The sequence below is a fragment of the Anopheles nili genome, chromosome 2 (genome assembly GCF_943737925.1).
Source record: "Anopheles nili chromosome 2, idAnoNiliSN_F5_01, whole genome shotgun sequence".
Lineage (NCBI taxonomy): Eukaryota > Metazoa > Arthropoda > Insecta > Diptera > Culicidae > Anopheles > Anopheles nili.
Genome location: NC_071291.1, coordinates 34,363,576 through 34,380,400, shown reverse-complemented (window position 1 = coordinate 34,380,400; position 16,825 = coordinate 34,363,576). Strand labels below are relative to the sequence as shown.

General features: G+C 49.4%; 1 protein-coding gene across 3 annotated transcripts; it reads left to right on the top strand.

Annotated features, from left to right (window-relative positions):
* The first annotated feature begins 6,115 nt into the window (after positions 1 to 6,115).
* LOC128723524 (acetylcholine receptor subunit alpha-like 1) lies at positions 6,116 to 16,649 on the top strand. Of its 3 annotated transcripts, none has more exons than XM_053817465.1 (8): positions 6,116 to 6,304; positions 10,220 to 10,264; positions 14,571 to 14,680; positions 14,969 to 15,149; positions 15,245 to 15,705; positions 15,773 to 15,996; positions 16,117 to 16,337; positions 16,446 to 16,649. In XM_053817465.1, exons 1-8 carry the CDS (start codon positions 6,116 to 6,118, stop codon positions 16,647 to 16,649), a joined length of 1,635 nt encoding a protein of 544 aa, XP_053673440.1. The 3 variants fall into 3 exon arrangements, with proteins under 3 accessions (XP_053673440.1, XP_053673290.1, XP_053673365.1); XM_053817315.1 differs by having other exon boundaries at positions 16,078 to 16,337; XM_053817390.1 differs by having other exon boundaries at positions 16,078 to 16,341; positions 16,450 to 16,649.
* Positions 16,650 to 16,825: the final 176 nt, after the last annotated feature.

Sequence of the window (16,825 nt, the reverse complement as noted above, 5' to 3'; positions counted from 1 at the left end):
CTTCGCGCACCCGCACGGAAAAGCCACCATCCTAAGTCTTCGTTCGCAAATTAATCTCGTCGACCGGTACCCAGTCGAGTGCCTGTAGCTCAACCAGCGAGCCATTTGATGGCCGTTGGCTGTTAAAAACGTGATTGATTAAATGAGACGTACCCGTGCATGTCTGATGGCCGCCAGGCATGAATAAGTCATGCAGGACTAATTATCCATCAGAAATCGTCGGCTGGAAAGCACACGCGTGCAGCAACCACGTGTCGGCCGGATAGAAGCGAGTTTGCGCGAAAACACGCCCTTGCAAAAGCAACGCTTTTTTTATCTGCAAAATAAGAACGACTGAACGCGCTCAGCATTTTACGGCCTCTGCACAGGCCTCTGCAATCTACATGCCGGTGGAAAAGCATCGGTAATGCAGCATTAACGGTATCGACGTTCGTATCAACCGAACGGAACCGGATCCCGCAGCCAGGGGGTTTTCCAGGTAAAGCGGTCCGAAATCGTTTTATTTCCCTGCCGCAACAACATTGTCAGCAAAAACCATTCAGCCATGGTTCGTTTATAGATTGAAAAATCGTGTTCTAACGATGGAAAAATATTTCCACCCGCACGCGCCCGCGCGCGCGTATCCGTGCCCCGCGTCGCGAGGAAAACTTTATTTCCCTGGCTTAGGGCTCTGGCTAAGCGCGCGAGAACCACCCACCCGGTGGGTTAGCTTTCCAACAGGGGGGAAAACACCGAACGGGAAACTTTTGCCCGTAACGGTAACACCGCCCTGGAAAAGTTGAATAGAGCGGAAAAGCTGAGAAAACCCTTCACAGGACGAACGGACTACCGGGCGGTCGGTTGAACGGATGGATGGGAACCATTTTCGCTCCGGCCATAGTGCTCGGTTCGCCAACTTTCACCGCGCGTAGTTGCGCGTGGCCCACGTAGCCAAGGCCGAACGCTTCGGTTCGCGACTGCTACAGTCACTCACATTCGATGATTTATGACCGCTTAACGAGCGTCACGCACGAACGGGCGCCCTTTTGCGGAAGCCATCCAATGTTCGCCGGGCTGCCGCCATCCGCCAGCAGGACAACAGCGTGGTCCCGTGGCACGTTGACTTGACGCTGAATGGAGCCATTTTTCCTGCCCTCGGCAGGCTACGGCTTCGGCACAACACAACTCCAACCGGGCGTGTTTGTATTCTCGGTGGAGCAATATTTTTCACACCACCCCACACACGGGGAGTGACCGCTTTCGCCGCTGTCGCCTCATCTGACCGGGCTGAGGCTCACTTCCAGCTCACTTCCTCGCGCGATGCCCGACCGGGGTGGTCGGTGAATTGTTTCCGAAATCGTCCCTTCCCAGGCAACGCGAAACGACGTCAATTCGGAAAGTTTTATTCGTTCCAGCGCTCTCGGTTGCACTACGTCCCGTTCGAGGACAGTTACATGTGTTCGAAAGGGAGCCGGGTTTGCGGGTTTGTTACCGAGGTCGCGGTTCCGGTGTTGAGTTCTGGTTAGTAGTTCGAGTCGTACTAGCCGGCACCTTGGCTGAGGCTTCCCGACTCGACTCGGCTCGGGTGTTGACCAGCTGTCGTGTGGAATCAGGCGTCCAATTTGGCCGCCCTTGATTGGCTGGTGTGTAGTCAAGCCACGGGAGTTACTCTCATTGTTTATCGCCACCTTTAATGGTACAGTTTTCCCGAACGAGATTTGTTTCGTTGTTCGGTGCTGGAGCTCGATTCATTGTGACGGCAACACAGGTTTAGTTTTACGCCTTTCAGCCAACGAAAACAAAACTGTTACAAGCTCTTTTAACGAGTAGAGACCAAAGTTTCAGTGCGGCTCAAACGCCCCAATGACGCGTGTTCGCTTCGGTTAATTGAACGCGGCAAATCAATTACAATCCCGTTTCTGTTCCTGTATCTGTCAGCATCGATAAATCGTGTTTGGTGGTAATAAAAACAGCGCCACGCTTCGAAATGGAGCCAAGAAAGGATGCGAAATGATACGGCGTCGTCGTCAGCACTGCTTGCCCAGACAATGGGTCTAAGAATATAGCAAACGCAAGGCCGGTGTATTTGCGAAACGATTAATCGTTGGAAAAGTGACGATTCATCATATTCAAGCCTCATCGGTTCCCAGGCTCGCCACAGGACGTCTTCCTCGATTGGCTGTCGGTTCGGCGAGCTCCAAACATCCACCGACCGTTCGTTCGTCAACGCCTCGTTTGGAAGGCCTATTTGACGCGTTGTTACATCGCCGCACCGAATGCCTACCTTAATTTCGGCATTCCGTCCCTAACCAACCGTGACGGGTACTTCGTTGGACGCATGCCACCACCATCACCAGTGTTTCGTTTTTGCTTCTTTGCCGCGCATTCTTCGTTCGCGGAGTCGCCCCGGTTCCCTGCCGTTATTAATTATGAATATGCGATTACGCGCGCTTTTATGCTCCGCTAAAGAGATGCCGTCCGTGGTGTGCCGATGGTTCCACTACCTGATGATATTAAGATTTGTGGAATAGTACACGATATTTGACAGGCATTATGCGCCCGTCTTGGCGTCACGGTTGATTCGTGGCGACACCGAAACATGGTCACGCCTCTTACCAGCACCACCGGCACTTCTGTGGCAAGGATTTGCGGTTCTTGTCGCCTGTCAATGGCTCGGTTGTGTGACCTCCGGTGATGGGTGGCAATGGTGCCGATGTTGGTACACGTTGTGAATGAGCCTGTTGTAAAACGATTTCACAACGCGATACGCGAGGGAGAAATTGAATTTATCATTTTATTATGGCTTGCTTCAATGTTGGTAGACAAGTTTCACCACAAGAGTGCACTAAATCAGGCAAAATGTGTCGCAATAAAACTAATGTTGTATAAAATCCAGGGTCCGTGCATGCATAATCGAGTCGTTTCCGCTAGATGTGGCTTTTTGTTTCGACGCGCTACTTTTCGCTAGCGTGTCTGCTGTCTAACATTTGCTATCGTTGTCGTCGTCAACCAGAGGGTAATCCATCGACAGGTTAAAGCCGTCGATCGTCGCTGTTTGGAGGGAAACGAACCAGAACGAGTGTTATCCATCATCTAATAAAATTTTCACACCATTAACGAGTTTACCTTTTGGATTGGAGTCGCTCGAAGAACGGCACCGATGGAGGGGAAAAAAGCGCTCTGGTCTTCTCACCAGAGCCTAGCAGCAACAAGTAGTCTATAAGAAAACTTCGAGGCCATGTGGGACACAGCAAACAATAGCACGCTGCCCGGTTGGCGCTTAGCGGCAGCCGGAGGGAAAATATCGATAGTCTAGGTATGAATTTTCACTCAATCACGAGCCCGTCAACGTGACGGTTGAATTCGAGGCGTTTCTTTTCTTGCTTGCTCCGTTTGGCACCTGTTGAATGGATGTCCTTAGCGCCAAATGTACCAAATTCCACCCTTGATGTTGTCCGCAAGTTGTCTAATGGTTCGATCGATTTAAATGATTGCGATGTTTCGTTTTTTTTTGGGATCATGTAACCACAATACGTGGCGATGATTGAATTCTGCCATATGGATAGGCTTTGAAACAGCATTATTGTTTTCATGATTAAGATGAAATGAATCCCATGTCACGTTTCGTAACATTCTTTGATACTTTGTGTTTTATGCAATATTCCATTGGTTTTGACGATTTTGGTTTTTTATCGATTCGATGGGAAAATAGACAAAAATAAATGAGTTTAACAGAGCCAAGGATGTTGCGCAAAGAATATTGAGATTAGTTTCAATCGTTTCGATTAAACTGTTCTCATCACTTCGAATTGAAATGTCATATCCGTTTTGATACGCATAACTCTCATCCATTATACACTCCGTAAATTTGCAGTTTAACACAAAATTGGCAAACATATTACAGCCTAATTGGCAATCATCGTTAAATCGTGTAAATTCAGCCAATTTTAACGACAAAATGCCATGCTCATGAGCTGCAAATATAGTGATGCCATCGATCCGGGATCCGCGTCACTGGCAGTTGAATTATCCTGCCTGCATTAATCCATTACAGCAAGAGCGGATTTCTCGGAAGCCAACGCACACATGCTAATTGATAAGACAAGAAAACATCTCTGGCATGTAATTTCATGCGAAGCTTACGCGAATGTTCCATCCATTGGAATTCCCATCCGCGAGTCCCATTTCGAGTGCGAGGAAATTTGGCTAACAATAACAGCCCGTTTGGCGCTGGGAAACCATACTCCCGGTTCCCAAGACGGAACATGTAACGGCACCGGTGTAACGAGTTCGCGATGCCTCTTGCGTCACTCGCACACGAGATGGTGTGGGGTTTTGGGTCGTAGAAGCCGAGATCAGGCATCCGTTGTCGCGCTTTTCGATCTATCCGAATCCTTTCTCGTGAATCGGAATGTGTCCTCGTGAGCGTATTTTGTTGAGTGTACGCGTTCAGCTAAGGATGCGGGTTTGGGATTCATTCGAGCGAGAACGTGTTTTTCACCCGAGCCATACCCAAGTGGGAGCCCCGGTTCGGTGGTTCGAACTTTTGCAAGCAGTAAAGCACCAATCCAGTGAACATGCTCAACCGAACCGAATGGGGAAATTAACGACTAGCCCGCACAATGCCAACCGCCGCCATCGGAACCAAGGGAGGATCCCGAGCGCTGATGCATAAATTGGTGGATTATGCATGGAATAAATAATTATCCACCATGGCGGGGTATCCTCCTGGGAGCATCCCGGGCTGATCCTCTCCAATGGTGGTGGTTTTTTGGATCTCGCACCCCACGAGGTAGGGAAAAACGACACGAGCCGCTGCATTTGCGGATGAATTAGTGGTGGAGGGATCTCTGGAAAGTCGGTTCGGTGCGCCAAACTGTGCCCACGCGCGAATGTAATGAAACGGACACGTTTACGCTTCCTCTGGGTGGAAACATGTGTGCCAAGCACCCACCAACCATTTGATTTAATTACCTGCAACCGTTCCTGGCTCCGCAGCCCGCAGGATTTGCCGGGATCAGAGGGACGGAGATCGTTGACCCTGTGGCTGGTTCGTTTTCGCCCGCGGCATGATTAACAATGTTGTGGCAGGTATGGAGGTCGTGAAGCGAATGCAACTGCACACCGAGTGGTACAATTGCTCCAACCGATGCTCGCCAATTGGGTGCTAATGATGGGTGGTGAAAATTAATTGCTTCGAGCTCTGGTGCGCTCGCGCGTTCCATGCACTTGTTGGATTTCTTTCCAATGCGGACGGAAAAACGCGTTTTCTATGCGATTATTGTGTTGGCGTGGTATGGTGGTTCTCTCTACAGGAAACAAAATATGTTTTTTTTGTTTTTGAAATGTGAATCGTGGAGAAAAACTTCGTTGTTTTGCACAAAAACGGTATACTCATAAAGGTCTTCGAACAAATGGAGACGCCTGGTGGTTTGTACGTTTTGTAAGAAACATGTTTGTTTAAAACCAATAGCTAAAGGGAGTCAAGTAATAACTCATTTATGTGAAAAAAATGGTTATCAAAGTTAATTACAAAGAGCATAAGAGGCTGTAATGAAATCTAATTCATGAGATATGTTTTTATTCATCGATAACTGCTAAGTAGTTTCATATAACCCTGTATCGTTTTTTTAAGCTTGTAATGGTTTTAAAAGAAATGGGCAGTTACCGTTTTATATTACTTTGTAACGTATTTTTTGACTTGCTATAGATCTGAAATAAATGAAACATTGTAACTCATGTTGATGGATTTTTCTTAAACTGCAATATAATGTTTTCTCATCTCATGTAATGCTTTCACTTTTTCAAAGGAATGATTTCAACCAATGATCATAACTTGAACAGAAAATTGATAACGGCATAGTTGTTTGATAACAAAACGTCATTTTCCTTTCCGAGCAAATATATTTAGTAGCCATACATACGCATGAAAATGTGTTTTCAAGCCAATGCAAACATATTGATCATTTACTAACTTCTGAGAATGTCACGTGTCGCCGTTAGGTCATTGTCAATAGAAGATGTATCAATTCATCACAAACCTTATGATCTCGGAACACGTAACCGATGAAGATGTCTCAATTCTTTTTCCATCATTTTTTTTTTCATGTTCTTCTAGGGGTGGACCTGGCCTAAGATGGGGAGCGTGCTACTCACGGCTATGTTCATAGCGTTACAGTTTGCTACCGGCCTGGCCAACCCTGACTCAAAGCGTTTATATGACGACCTGCTGAGCAACTACAACCGACTGATACGGCCCGTGGGCAACAACTCCGATCGTCTGACAGTCAAAATGGGTTTGCGGCTCTCCCAGTTGATTGATGTGGTAAGTTTTCTGCGCATCCGTCGGCACGCGGGAATCCTCCCGCGGGAAACCCAAGCAGTAGTACAGCGCAGCACTTTCTCGAGGTTGACCGGAAACGAGATCCTGCCGGGCGAGATAGGGTGCATCCGGTGCGTGGGCTACAGACCATTCAAGATACTGGCCAGGACTCTTTGTGCCTCCTGGCATCTGCCTGCGTGTCTAGCGATTCATCATCATTAGCGTAATTTAGCCCGCCGGAACCTTGGATGCTGGGAATCTTGCGCATCAACCCTTCCTATAGCACAACAACCGGCGGTTCAGGATAGCGTGTCATGTTACCGTTGTCCGCAGTAGCAAGAGGTTCGATGCGAAGCAGGTCATGTTTTCGATCATCCAGAACTCGATAGCACCGGTTTTAGGTTCTTTTTTTCGCCCACGGTTAGCTATATGCCACGTTAATGGCGTAATGCCGTCCAGTGCGGGAAGCTTTAAAGTCCCCCAAAGCGTGGCGTGGCGTTTGGTGGAGCTATTTGCAATGGCCGTTCGCTGCCAGTCATTGGAGCTCGTGGTCACCGGAAGCGAACTGACCAGTGCTCGGGAGCTCGTACGCTTTCTTCATTAAGTGAAACGAGTAATTAATTAGAGGACGGAAAAGTTTAGTTTTTAAGTACGGACATTAAAAATAATTACGCTCCTCTCGGACACGCTCGGGTTTCGTACGGCACACAACGTCGCCGCTCGGTCGGATGGATCCCTGGTTCATCCAGAGCGTTTGATGTAACAGATGGAACCGATATGGAACTGGGCAAAGTTTGCTCCTTTGTTTGAGTATGGCGTGAGGAAAGTTTTCCCGTTTAAAATCGCTCATCGAGTTAGTTTGATGAATGAAATTGATCAGCCCGATGACGAGATGAAATTCCTCGCATCAAGAGAGCACTGGTATGGAAGAGCGTCGTAAGGATGCTGTTGAAATTTGAATCTGCTTCAATGGCGATAGTCATGTACGGGTGGAGTTGAGTTTCTAAATGTCATTGAACACAACAACGACCATCATCGCAGGAAATTCAATACTGTACAGGCTGTAAGTCTTCGTTTTGCATCGCTTGTTATCTTTAAATTAAACATTGCTGCGTATTTGAGGATTGCAATCAAAATCGCGAGTGGAGCAGCTCAAAAGGATTCGATTCGAGTTACTATGTGGAATAGGTTATTGAGATTGCTTACATCGAATGATTATTTGAGCTAGCAATTTCAAACTTCACCTGAAGGAAAAAATTAAATTTTCCTATCGAAGATAAATTCACGCACGTAGTAAAAACAACGTAGAAATGTGTATGAGAGCAATATAATGTAGTTGCATTTAACCATGCGACCATGAAACCATGAAAAAACTACCGTCAAATTGCACGCGACACAGCGTTTGAGCCGTATTACCCAATTTGTGTGAGCTGTAAGCTCTCTCAGTGAGCAGCAGAGACATTCCGAACGTTGATTCGAACGCAAACGCATCTGAAGGCAACAATTGTTAAAATTTACACCGTACCGTGCCAACTGCAATGGGAAGGAAAAACAACAATCTTACCAGCGGCGCCATACCAATGCGCCGTAAATCCGACATTGATGAAATATCGCACCCTCCCGACCAGAAGAACCGTGTCAGTGGCTCTCGAAATATGATTTCTGGTTTAATAACGCCATAATCTTCCCGCCTCAAATGCTTGTCCCGTTTCGTTCCAGTGCGGGCTGTGCGCTTTCCCGGAACGGAAAAATCGCTGATTGATAATAAAAGGGCCATTTTTTTTTTCGCTGCCAAAAACAAACGCCGCGCTCTAGTTTACGGCGGGACGCTTAACGAGATCGCACCGATTTCGAGCCAAGGGCCGAACCTTTGTTGCGGACATGTTCCGTGCGGGCGTCCGAACAAGAGAACGGGACTTCGATGATGGCCACATCGACAGCTGTTGGTGGAATAAATTGTAAAACTGCGCTTCGGGGAGGGCTCGCTGGTTGGCTGTGAACTGCGGTACCGGTGGTAGCATGTGGTCGCCCTTATCTTGGGCGCGGTTTATTATTACCCGTACCCAGTGGGTTCGGTTCCGAAGCGACAAACCGTCCCTTTGCGAGTCGATCATCGTCGTTATCGCTGGCACCGACGTCGGGTCCTTCGTCCCTCTGGCCACAGCAGCTCTGTGAGTCGACCGAACGAATCCACCCAGCATCGAGCATCGCGTCTTGCTCAACCTCAAGATGCTCAATAGCTTATAAATTTTTAAAACCATCGTTCGATGATTTGATTTGCAAATCGATTCGCCAGCATTTCCGCAACGTTCGCCAGTCGAAGCGTCCGATGGCACGATGGCGCCCGGGATGTTTTCTTTTCCCCCCATTTCCAGCGTCTCGGGGGAGTTCTGCCCGGGCTAGCCTGGGTTTAATTTTACATCAGGACCACTCGATCGATCCGTACCAACGATGGCGAACCAGTTGGTTGACCGGCTCGGCACCGTCCCATCCGGACTCGAAAATCATTCACCGGCTGGGCGAGCGGTCGGTGCGAATCGATTTCAGACTTCCGCTCGGACGGAGACGGTCAACAGATTGCCATTTCCGGTCGGAGCCCGGTACGGTGGCAAAGTGTTCAATAAAATCCCAAAAATCTTCCACAGCGTTTGATAGCGCACTTCGCCGCAACTGGTCGCCAGCGGTCGCCGCTCGTGGAATGGGTATCGTTTTGATGTGCATGCATACATAAAAATAATTTACGAGTACGAGGATGCCTTTCGTCTTTTTACGAGTTCTGCTGTTTTTTTTTTGCCTGTCTTCGAGGAAAACTCTGGGCAGGTCGAACCCGGACAGAGCCGGCAAGAGAAAGTGCATCGTTCGTTTCCAGTGCCGGGTGCTTACGGGAAATTATGGTTCCTTCAAAAAAATGTGTCTCCCATAAAGCCGGAGCTCGCTCGAGCAGGGCGCATCGAGTAGATTGGAAGTTCGATTAAAGTTTAATGGGGTATGCGAGCACCAGATACGCGAGTGTCGAACACGAGGAAGCGTGCGTTCACTCCACGCAGAGATTATCTTAAATTCCACCCACAGTACGGCCACGGGGGTGGAAGATTTTCCTTCCCCCTTTATCCGGTCGCGATCGGATGCCTCCCAAAACCGAAATTATGCTATTTCGATCGATGCAAACAACGTGATCCTGCGCTCAGCGTTCGGTCGATGCCGAGAAAATTGAAATTCCGGCAAAACTTTGTTGGCAAGTAGTTACGGTGCTCTCGCATATCCGGCGCTGTTTTATTCATTGGCCCGGTCCCGCATGGAAACCCAATTCCGCACTGTTGTATTGTTTTGTTGTCTCCTGCGAGGAGCATACATTGTTCGCCCTTCTCTCTCTCTCACACACACACACTCAGTGGTCTTGTCGATGATCGGCACGTTCTCGTCCGGCAAACGGGCAATGGGCGGGCATCTTGGGCGCACGTTATTGTTGTCGATTTTTCTTCGACTCCGTTCCACCGACCCTAGCGCTTCTGATGCTTTTACAAACTGTTCGAATAAATTAAGCCTTTCTCCTGCTCGAGAACGATCGGTGGGGCTTGGGTGGGGTCATCGGTGCCGATGGGGGCGACGGTGTACGGATTGATTTACTACCCAGCTGCCAAAGTCCCGCTCATCCATCTTGCGCATTCGGAGCGCATTCTTCGGCCCGAATTTGCCTGCGCCAATTTGTATGCTAATGATTGGGAAAGTGAATTATAAAGAAATTTTGCTTCTCAAATCCACCATCGATAGCGATCGGGACGGCTTTCTGGTTTCACCCAACTATACCCACTAGAATCCCGGGGGAGGGGGCGTTATGTAACCGACTTTGGATCAACCTTTTCTTTCCCGTACGCTCATGCAGGTTTCTTTCTCTTTCTCGGTTTTGCTTCTTTTCAGAATCTCAAAAATCAAATTATGACGACGAACGTGTGGGTGGAACAGGTAAGTACTGGAGCGATGCCTCCATCATAGATTAAATTTCTTCTCCGTCCCTTCGGGGGAGGCTTTATTCGTTCGGATATTGGCTGCGTGTGTGTGTCTGATGTCCGAGAAATGTTTGCGAAGATTGGCTCCGGGGTACATTTTAAGCCTCAAATTTGCCAAACAACACCAGCTGCAAGATGCTCAAAGGGCAGCGGTCCTGGAAAAGCGCCCGGCAGTCGGGAGCGTCCATGCGCAACATCTCGCTGTACTCGTCGGTGAGGTCGTCTTTTAGAGGATACCTACGTGTGAGGTGAAAACGGCATTAAAACAAGTACCTCAAAGGCATCGTCGATGCTTACGTGAAGATCACCCGCAGTAGGTCAACCGTCATGGAGCGTCCTTTTGGTGGAAGCAGATTTCGTGCTTCACAGATCGAACGCAGCAAACATTCACGCATGTGGAATCCGAAGCTAAGCATCAAATAAGTTAAATTCAACGAACCTTCAACGAAGCCACAGCAGCCCAACTTACAAGCTTGGAATCGTCGACTCGACGTGCTGGAACAGGCTTCTTCTGTCGCGGTAGTGATGGAAATGCTCCCATCCAAGGTGGTGACTTATATTTAGCTGATCAGGTTCCATCCACGGCGAATGCTCATCCTCGAACGTCAAGTCCTCCAACGATCGCGCTCGTTTGCTAGAAGAATTCGCAATGTACAACCGATCGCTTCCGGTCGATTCCCAGAGCTTTCTTTTCCACGATTGATACGTCGTTGGGGGTGACTGCATCCGGAGGTACTTTATGCCACTGCCTGTCGATGATTCGACCTTAGGAACGGTCCAATCGGCTCTATCGTTTCCCCAACCCGTCGGCACCCAGGTTTCCGGATGTTGGGCAAGATACTGGTCCACTTCTTGCCTGGATGGCTCGAGCAGATTGCGTGGCGTTGTTGGTGGGACCGTCGGAGTGGCATCACTCGGGTACGCAGCCACAGTACCGAGCCGTAAGGATGTCGCGTGGTACAGGTAATCTGGCAGTGGGTGATACATATCCATCTCCGCCACCAGATTGTAGCCTCGTGGTGTCTCGAACATCGATCCTTTACCGCCCGAGATGGTGACCTAGCAAACGAAACAACCGAGCTTTGGTTAAAATGCGCCCCATCACAAAAACGGGCGTTGTTCGCTCGACACGCACGATGAAGTTCGCTCCGGGTGGGAACAGCAGAAAGCGCCGTTTCCGGGACAACAGCCGGGTTCCGTTTTGATGGCTTTCAAGCGAGCTGACGAGCAGCAGCAGCAAGACGGCCAACAAACCAACGAACGCGTGGGCGGCTCGAAACATTCCGAAAGGCTGACGACTCGAGATGGCGCACTGGTTAGAACTGATTGCGGATCTCGACGTATCGATGTTCTCACCCACGGCCTCTGGCTCACGACCGATTGGTGCGACCGTCTGTTTGGTGAAAAAATTGACAACGCCACTACGACGGGAAGCGGTGCACGACTGTCACGAAGCGTTTGGAGCTGTCGGTTGTGAGCGCTTTCGCCGCTTTTGTTTGCCAGACAAATAGACTAATTTGACAGCCATTCTGCAGTGGGACTCTGGGCCACTGGGTGACTGGAAGGGTTTCCTTCCGTTCCGATGAAGGGAATTAAGTTAAGAGCGTTTGGAGCGTCGTTTGAATCGAGTCGGAGATGGCGCGAGTTGTTTCAGAGCTCGTGGTGGACCGGTAAAAAATGGGAAGAAATTTGTCTCTCGTCGTGTACCGGTTTGGGGGAGGTGCTGAAAATGCGACGCATTGGATCAATAAGCTGTTCGTGAGCTGGTTTGCGACAGACAGGTATGGTTGTTTAACAGGCTGGTGGTTTTGTTGATCTTTTTCCTTGACTGAGCGTATTGGAAATTCCAGCTAACGTGCCGTTCTGTACCACAAAGTGGCCCCATTTGTTTTTTGTACTTGCGTTCTTAGAAGCTGGAGCCTAGAAAGTCTATGGTTGGTGCTGAGCTGTGTGCTGAAAATTCTCGTCATTGTACGTCGAACATTAATCTATTGATTTTTGCTACACATATGCTCGAATCATAATGAACGATAGCGTGATTTGCGGAAGAAGCGCAATTTTATCACATTTTATTTTTTTTTATTTTATTTTATCACTTCACAGATACATTTATCTTATTTTTAAACAGAAGTATATGGACTTGCTGACCGTGAACTACGATCAAATGTTTCCATTTATTCATGTCACTCTGCAACACCAACCATTGCGGTACAACTGAAAGGTGCGCTTATTTAACGCAAAGCATCGTTCGTTTTCGCTCGTAAAACATTACATTTTGGTCCATTTGCTCCGTCGCCAACACGACCACCGTCTAGGCGAACGGACCACCACCAATCAAAACTTTGCCACGCGCAACCCCCGGGCACCCATAAAGTTGGCAAACAATTAAATTTAATGGAAACAACATCGAAATCCTAACAAACGCTAAAAATCGTTCGACGGCTCCCAGGGACACCACGGCGCGTAATCGCTCGCATTTCCTCCCTGGTCTGGGCTGGCCGTGTTTGCGCAATTTAAAAGCTCAAACACCATTTACAGTAAATGTCGCCCGGGTTGCGATATCGCGCGGCAGTTAGCAATGGTGGACGCTGGGTTTGGTCGAGCGTGAACTGTACGTTGGAAGCACCGGCCACACCGATGCTCTGCAACATGGTCACGCAAGAGAACCACGAGATGATGGGTTTGTGCACGCAGCATCGCACAAAAACGCACCCCCACACGCGCTCGAAAAGGGTGGCAAATAAAATACATCGCACCACTGCAGCCCGAAGGGCCGGAAGCGCAGAGACCACGCAAAGGCTGCATGCCATTAAAATGCAATAAACAAAGCCCTTCCGGTGCTGCCTGCCCTCATTCGCGTGCTCTTTCGCTCGTCCTTTCGGGCTCCATTGTGCGCCATTGTGCTGCACCGCCATCGTGAATCGACTCGCAAGTCGCAACGGTAAACATGCACCGAGTAAAATTTACGAGAACCGTCGGGGGAATCATCTGCCTGCGTTGGTGTAATGGGATTCGAAACAGCTGGTACCACCCAGAGGGAAGAGAAACAATGTCGCTCTGGAGGGTTGGTCCATTTTGCCGATTTTTGTTTTTCGTTTATGTTGCACACGAACACACACCACAGTGACAAGCACAGCCGTGTCTGGTCGTACAGCCATTCAATAGCTGACGTTTTGAGTGGGTGTGAGATGGAAAAAGGGTTGAAAAAAAAAACACCCTCCAACGTTAGCGAGTGAAAGCCACCACAGTAAGCCGCTGTCACTGTGGCCCATTGACAGCTGGTGGTCGGACAAAGTGTGGCGGACTGCATTCGTCCTGTCGGCCAGTGAGCAACCGCAGCTACTTCAACCACGTCAACCCACCGGGACGATCTGGGACGATGGATTCGGTGCAGTCGAGCGTCCGACCTGCAGTCGCACGTATTGGCAGGTTCCAACCCTAACGTCCTTATGCTCGCTATTAGGTCACCTTCCCCGTTTACAGTTTGCCAACCGAACCGCAGCATTCCGAGAAGCAGGATAAACGATTCATAATTGAGCTGTCACCGGCAGACGCTCCGGCGCAACCACATGAAAGCGACCTGTTCGAACTGCCAACGGTGGTGCGTTACTGCGTGTTTGTGGGCATGTGTATGTGTGACTCGGCTAGTCTCCACCATGCTAAGGTGTCCCTTCGTATCCTTCTCGAAACCCCATACGCCTCCCTGGCGGGTCCCGGTGGCGATCGGACAGATTAGATTCACGCAACGAAAGCGCGCGCTCTTTGTTGGAGCAATCTCGGAGCGGTTGATTTGATGTTAAATTTTGATAATGAGCAGCTGGCCTGACGCTGCCATCGCTTTCCGGGAAAACCCCTGGGGGTCCCGGGTGTTTTGGGGGTTCCCGCGTCGAGAGCCCTTCCTAGCTCCTTGCTTTTAGCGATAATTGATTTATACCACCTTCACCGTACACAGCGTTCTAGGGCGAGTTCCTGTGTGCGTGATCCTCGAACACACAAAGCACAAAGCGCTCCGTCCGATTCCAGGAATTGAAGATAACGACAAGCTTATGCTACCTTATGTAACTGCCACCCTTTCACCGGACGTCATCGTTATCAGAGTCCTTTTTATTGAAGCACTCCCTTCTACTCACAACCACGCGAATTTATTCGCTCCCCTGCACAAGATTAAGCGAAACTCATTTGCGCTTGTGTAGCGAGCAGAATTCGACCCTTCGACTAATACGCTACCCCGTTTTTTTGTTGTTGTTACTGGTTCTTCACAGGAATGGAACGATTACAAGCTCAAATGGAACCCAGATGACTACGGTGGAGTGGACACCCTGCACGTCCCATCCGAACACATTTGGCTGCCAGATATAGTGTTGTATAATAAGTAAGTGTCGATTTGTTGCCGCTGCCGCTGATTTATGGGCGCCACCTCCATCGGTTTGGTTTGGTCACAGGTGCAAACGGTGTGTATGTGTGTGCATTGTGCAGAGTGGAAGGCTTCGTTGAGCATCCTTTTTTTTTTTTGAAGAACCACTCCGGATCTGTCCGTGACACTGACAAACCGACGGGATCGAGCTACCCCGACAAGCGTTACTTACTCTCTTTTTTCTTCTCTCTCCGTTTCACACGCTCTCGTTCACTCTCTCTCTCTCTCTCTCCCTCACACACATAGTGCGGACGGTAACTATGAGGTGACAATAATGACAAAAGCAATTTTACATCATACGGGTAAAGTAGTATGGAAACCACCTGCCATTTATAAATCATTTTGTGAAATCGATGTTGAGTATTTTCCATTCGACGAGCAAACATGCTTCATGAAGTTCGGATCCTGGACGTACGACGGTTACATGGTACGTAGGAGGGCGAACGTGTGGAAACTCACCCTCAACGGGCTCAATGACCTCGTTGACCAACTGCGGGTTCACTTCTCCATCGTCTCTTGCAGGTCGATCTCCGGCACCTCCAGCAGACACCGGACTCGGACAACATCGACATCGGCATCGATCTGCAAGATTACTATATATCAGTTGAATGGGACATTATGAAGGTGCCTGCCGTTAGGAATGAAAAATTTTATAGTTGTTGTGAAGAACCATATCCGGATATTATATTTAACATAACGTTAAGGCGAAAGACACTTTTCTACACCGTAAACCTAATCATACCTTGCGTTGGGATATCGTTCCTTTCCGTGCTGGTGTTTTATTTGCCGAGTGACTCCGGCGAGAAGATATCATTATGTATAAGTATACTGCTGTCGCTGACCGTGTTTTTCCTGCTGCTCGCCGAAATCATTCCGCCGACGTCGCTGACGGTGCCACTGCTCGGCAAGTATCTGCTGTTCACCATGATGCTTGTCACGCTGTCGGTCGTCGTCACGATCGCCGTGCTGAACGTCAACTTCCGGTAAGTGATGGAGAGTTTGTCCCCATGCTGTTTCGACAGGTCCTTATGCTCGTTTGGTCACTCGCAGGTCACCCGTTACGCACCGAATGGCACCGTGGGTGCATCGCGTGTTCATCGAGCTGCTGCCCAAGGTGCTGTGCATCGAACGGCCCAAGAAGGAGGACGACCCGTCCGAGAACGACGACCAGACGCCGACAGACGTGCTGACGGACGTGTTCCAGGTGCCACCCGACGTAGAGAAGTACGTCGGTTTCTGTGGGAAGGAGTACGGCACGGATTTCGACATACCCGGTAAGCGATAGAAGCTCTAATCTATTTTCGAAAGGTTTGTTTCCTGCTCATGCTCATGCCATGTCTCACGACCCATAATAGCACTGCCACCATCGCGGTTCGATGTGGCCGCCTCGGGAGGCGTAGGGCCGTGCTTCGGTGAGCCACCGTTGCCTGCACTGCCACTGCCGGGTGGAGATGATGATCTCTTCAGCCCAACAGGGAATGGGGACATGAGCCCAACGTGCTGCGGTGATCTCAGCCCGACCTTCGAGAAGCCCCTGCTGCGCGAGATGGAGAAAACCATCGAGGCGTCCCGATTCGTCGCCCAGCACGTTAGGAATAAGGACAAGTTCGAAAGCGTAAGTTGATCCATCGATCGGTCGGCCCAAGGCGTGATCTCGCTGAGTTTGTGAGTGCATTTCCGCATGTGTGTATGTGTGTTTGTGTACTTCCTGTTTCACCCACAGATAGAGGAAGACTGGAAGTATGTAGCGCTCGTGCTGGATCGACTGTTTCTGTGGATCTTTACGATAGCGTGCGTGCTCGGGACATGCCTGATCATCCTGCAGGCGCCCAGCCTCTACGACAACACGCAACCGATCGACGCGATGTACTCGAAGATCGCCAAGAAGAAGATGGAGCTGCTCAAAATGGGCAGCGAGAATGTATAGCATCCGCCCGGGTTCGCATCCGCCGTTTGGAAGTACATTCTAAACTGGATGCGAACCCTGGTCAACGAGGATGACCACTAAACGCCAATCAAGTCGCGTAAAAACCCCACTCAACTCCCGACATCCCGATCAACAACAAAGCAGACAACGAAACGGCCAACCACACACATACCCCC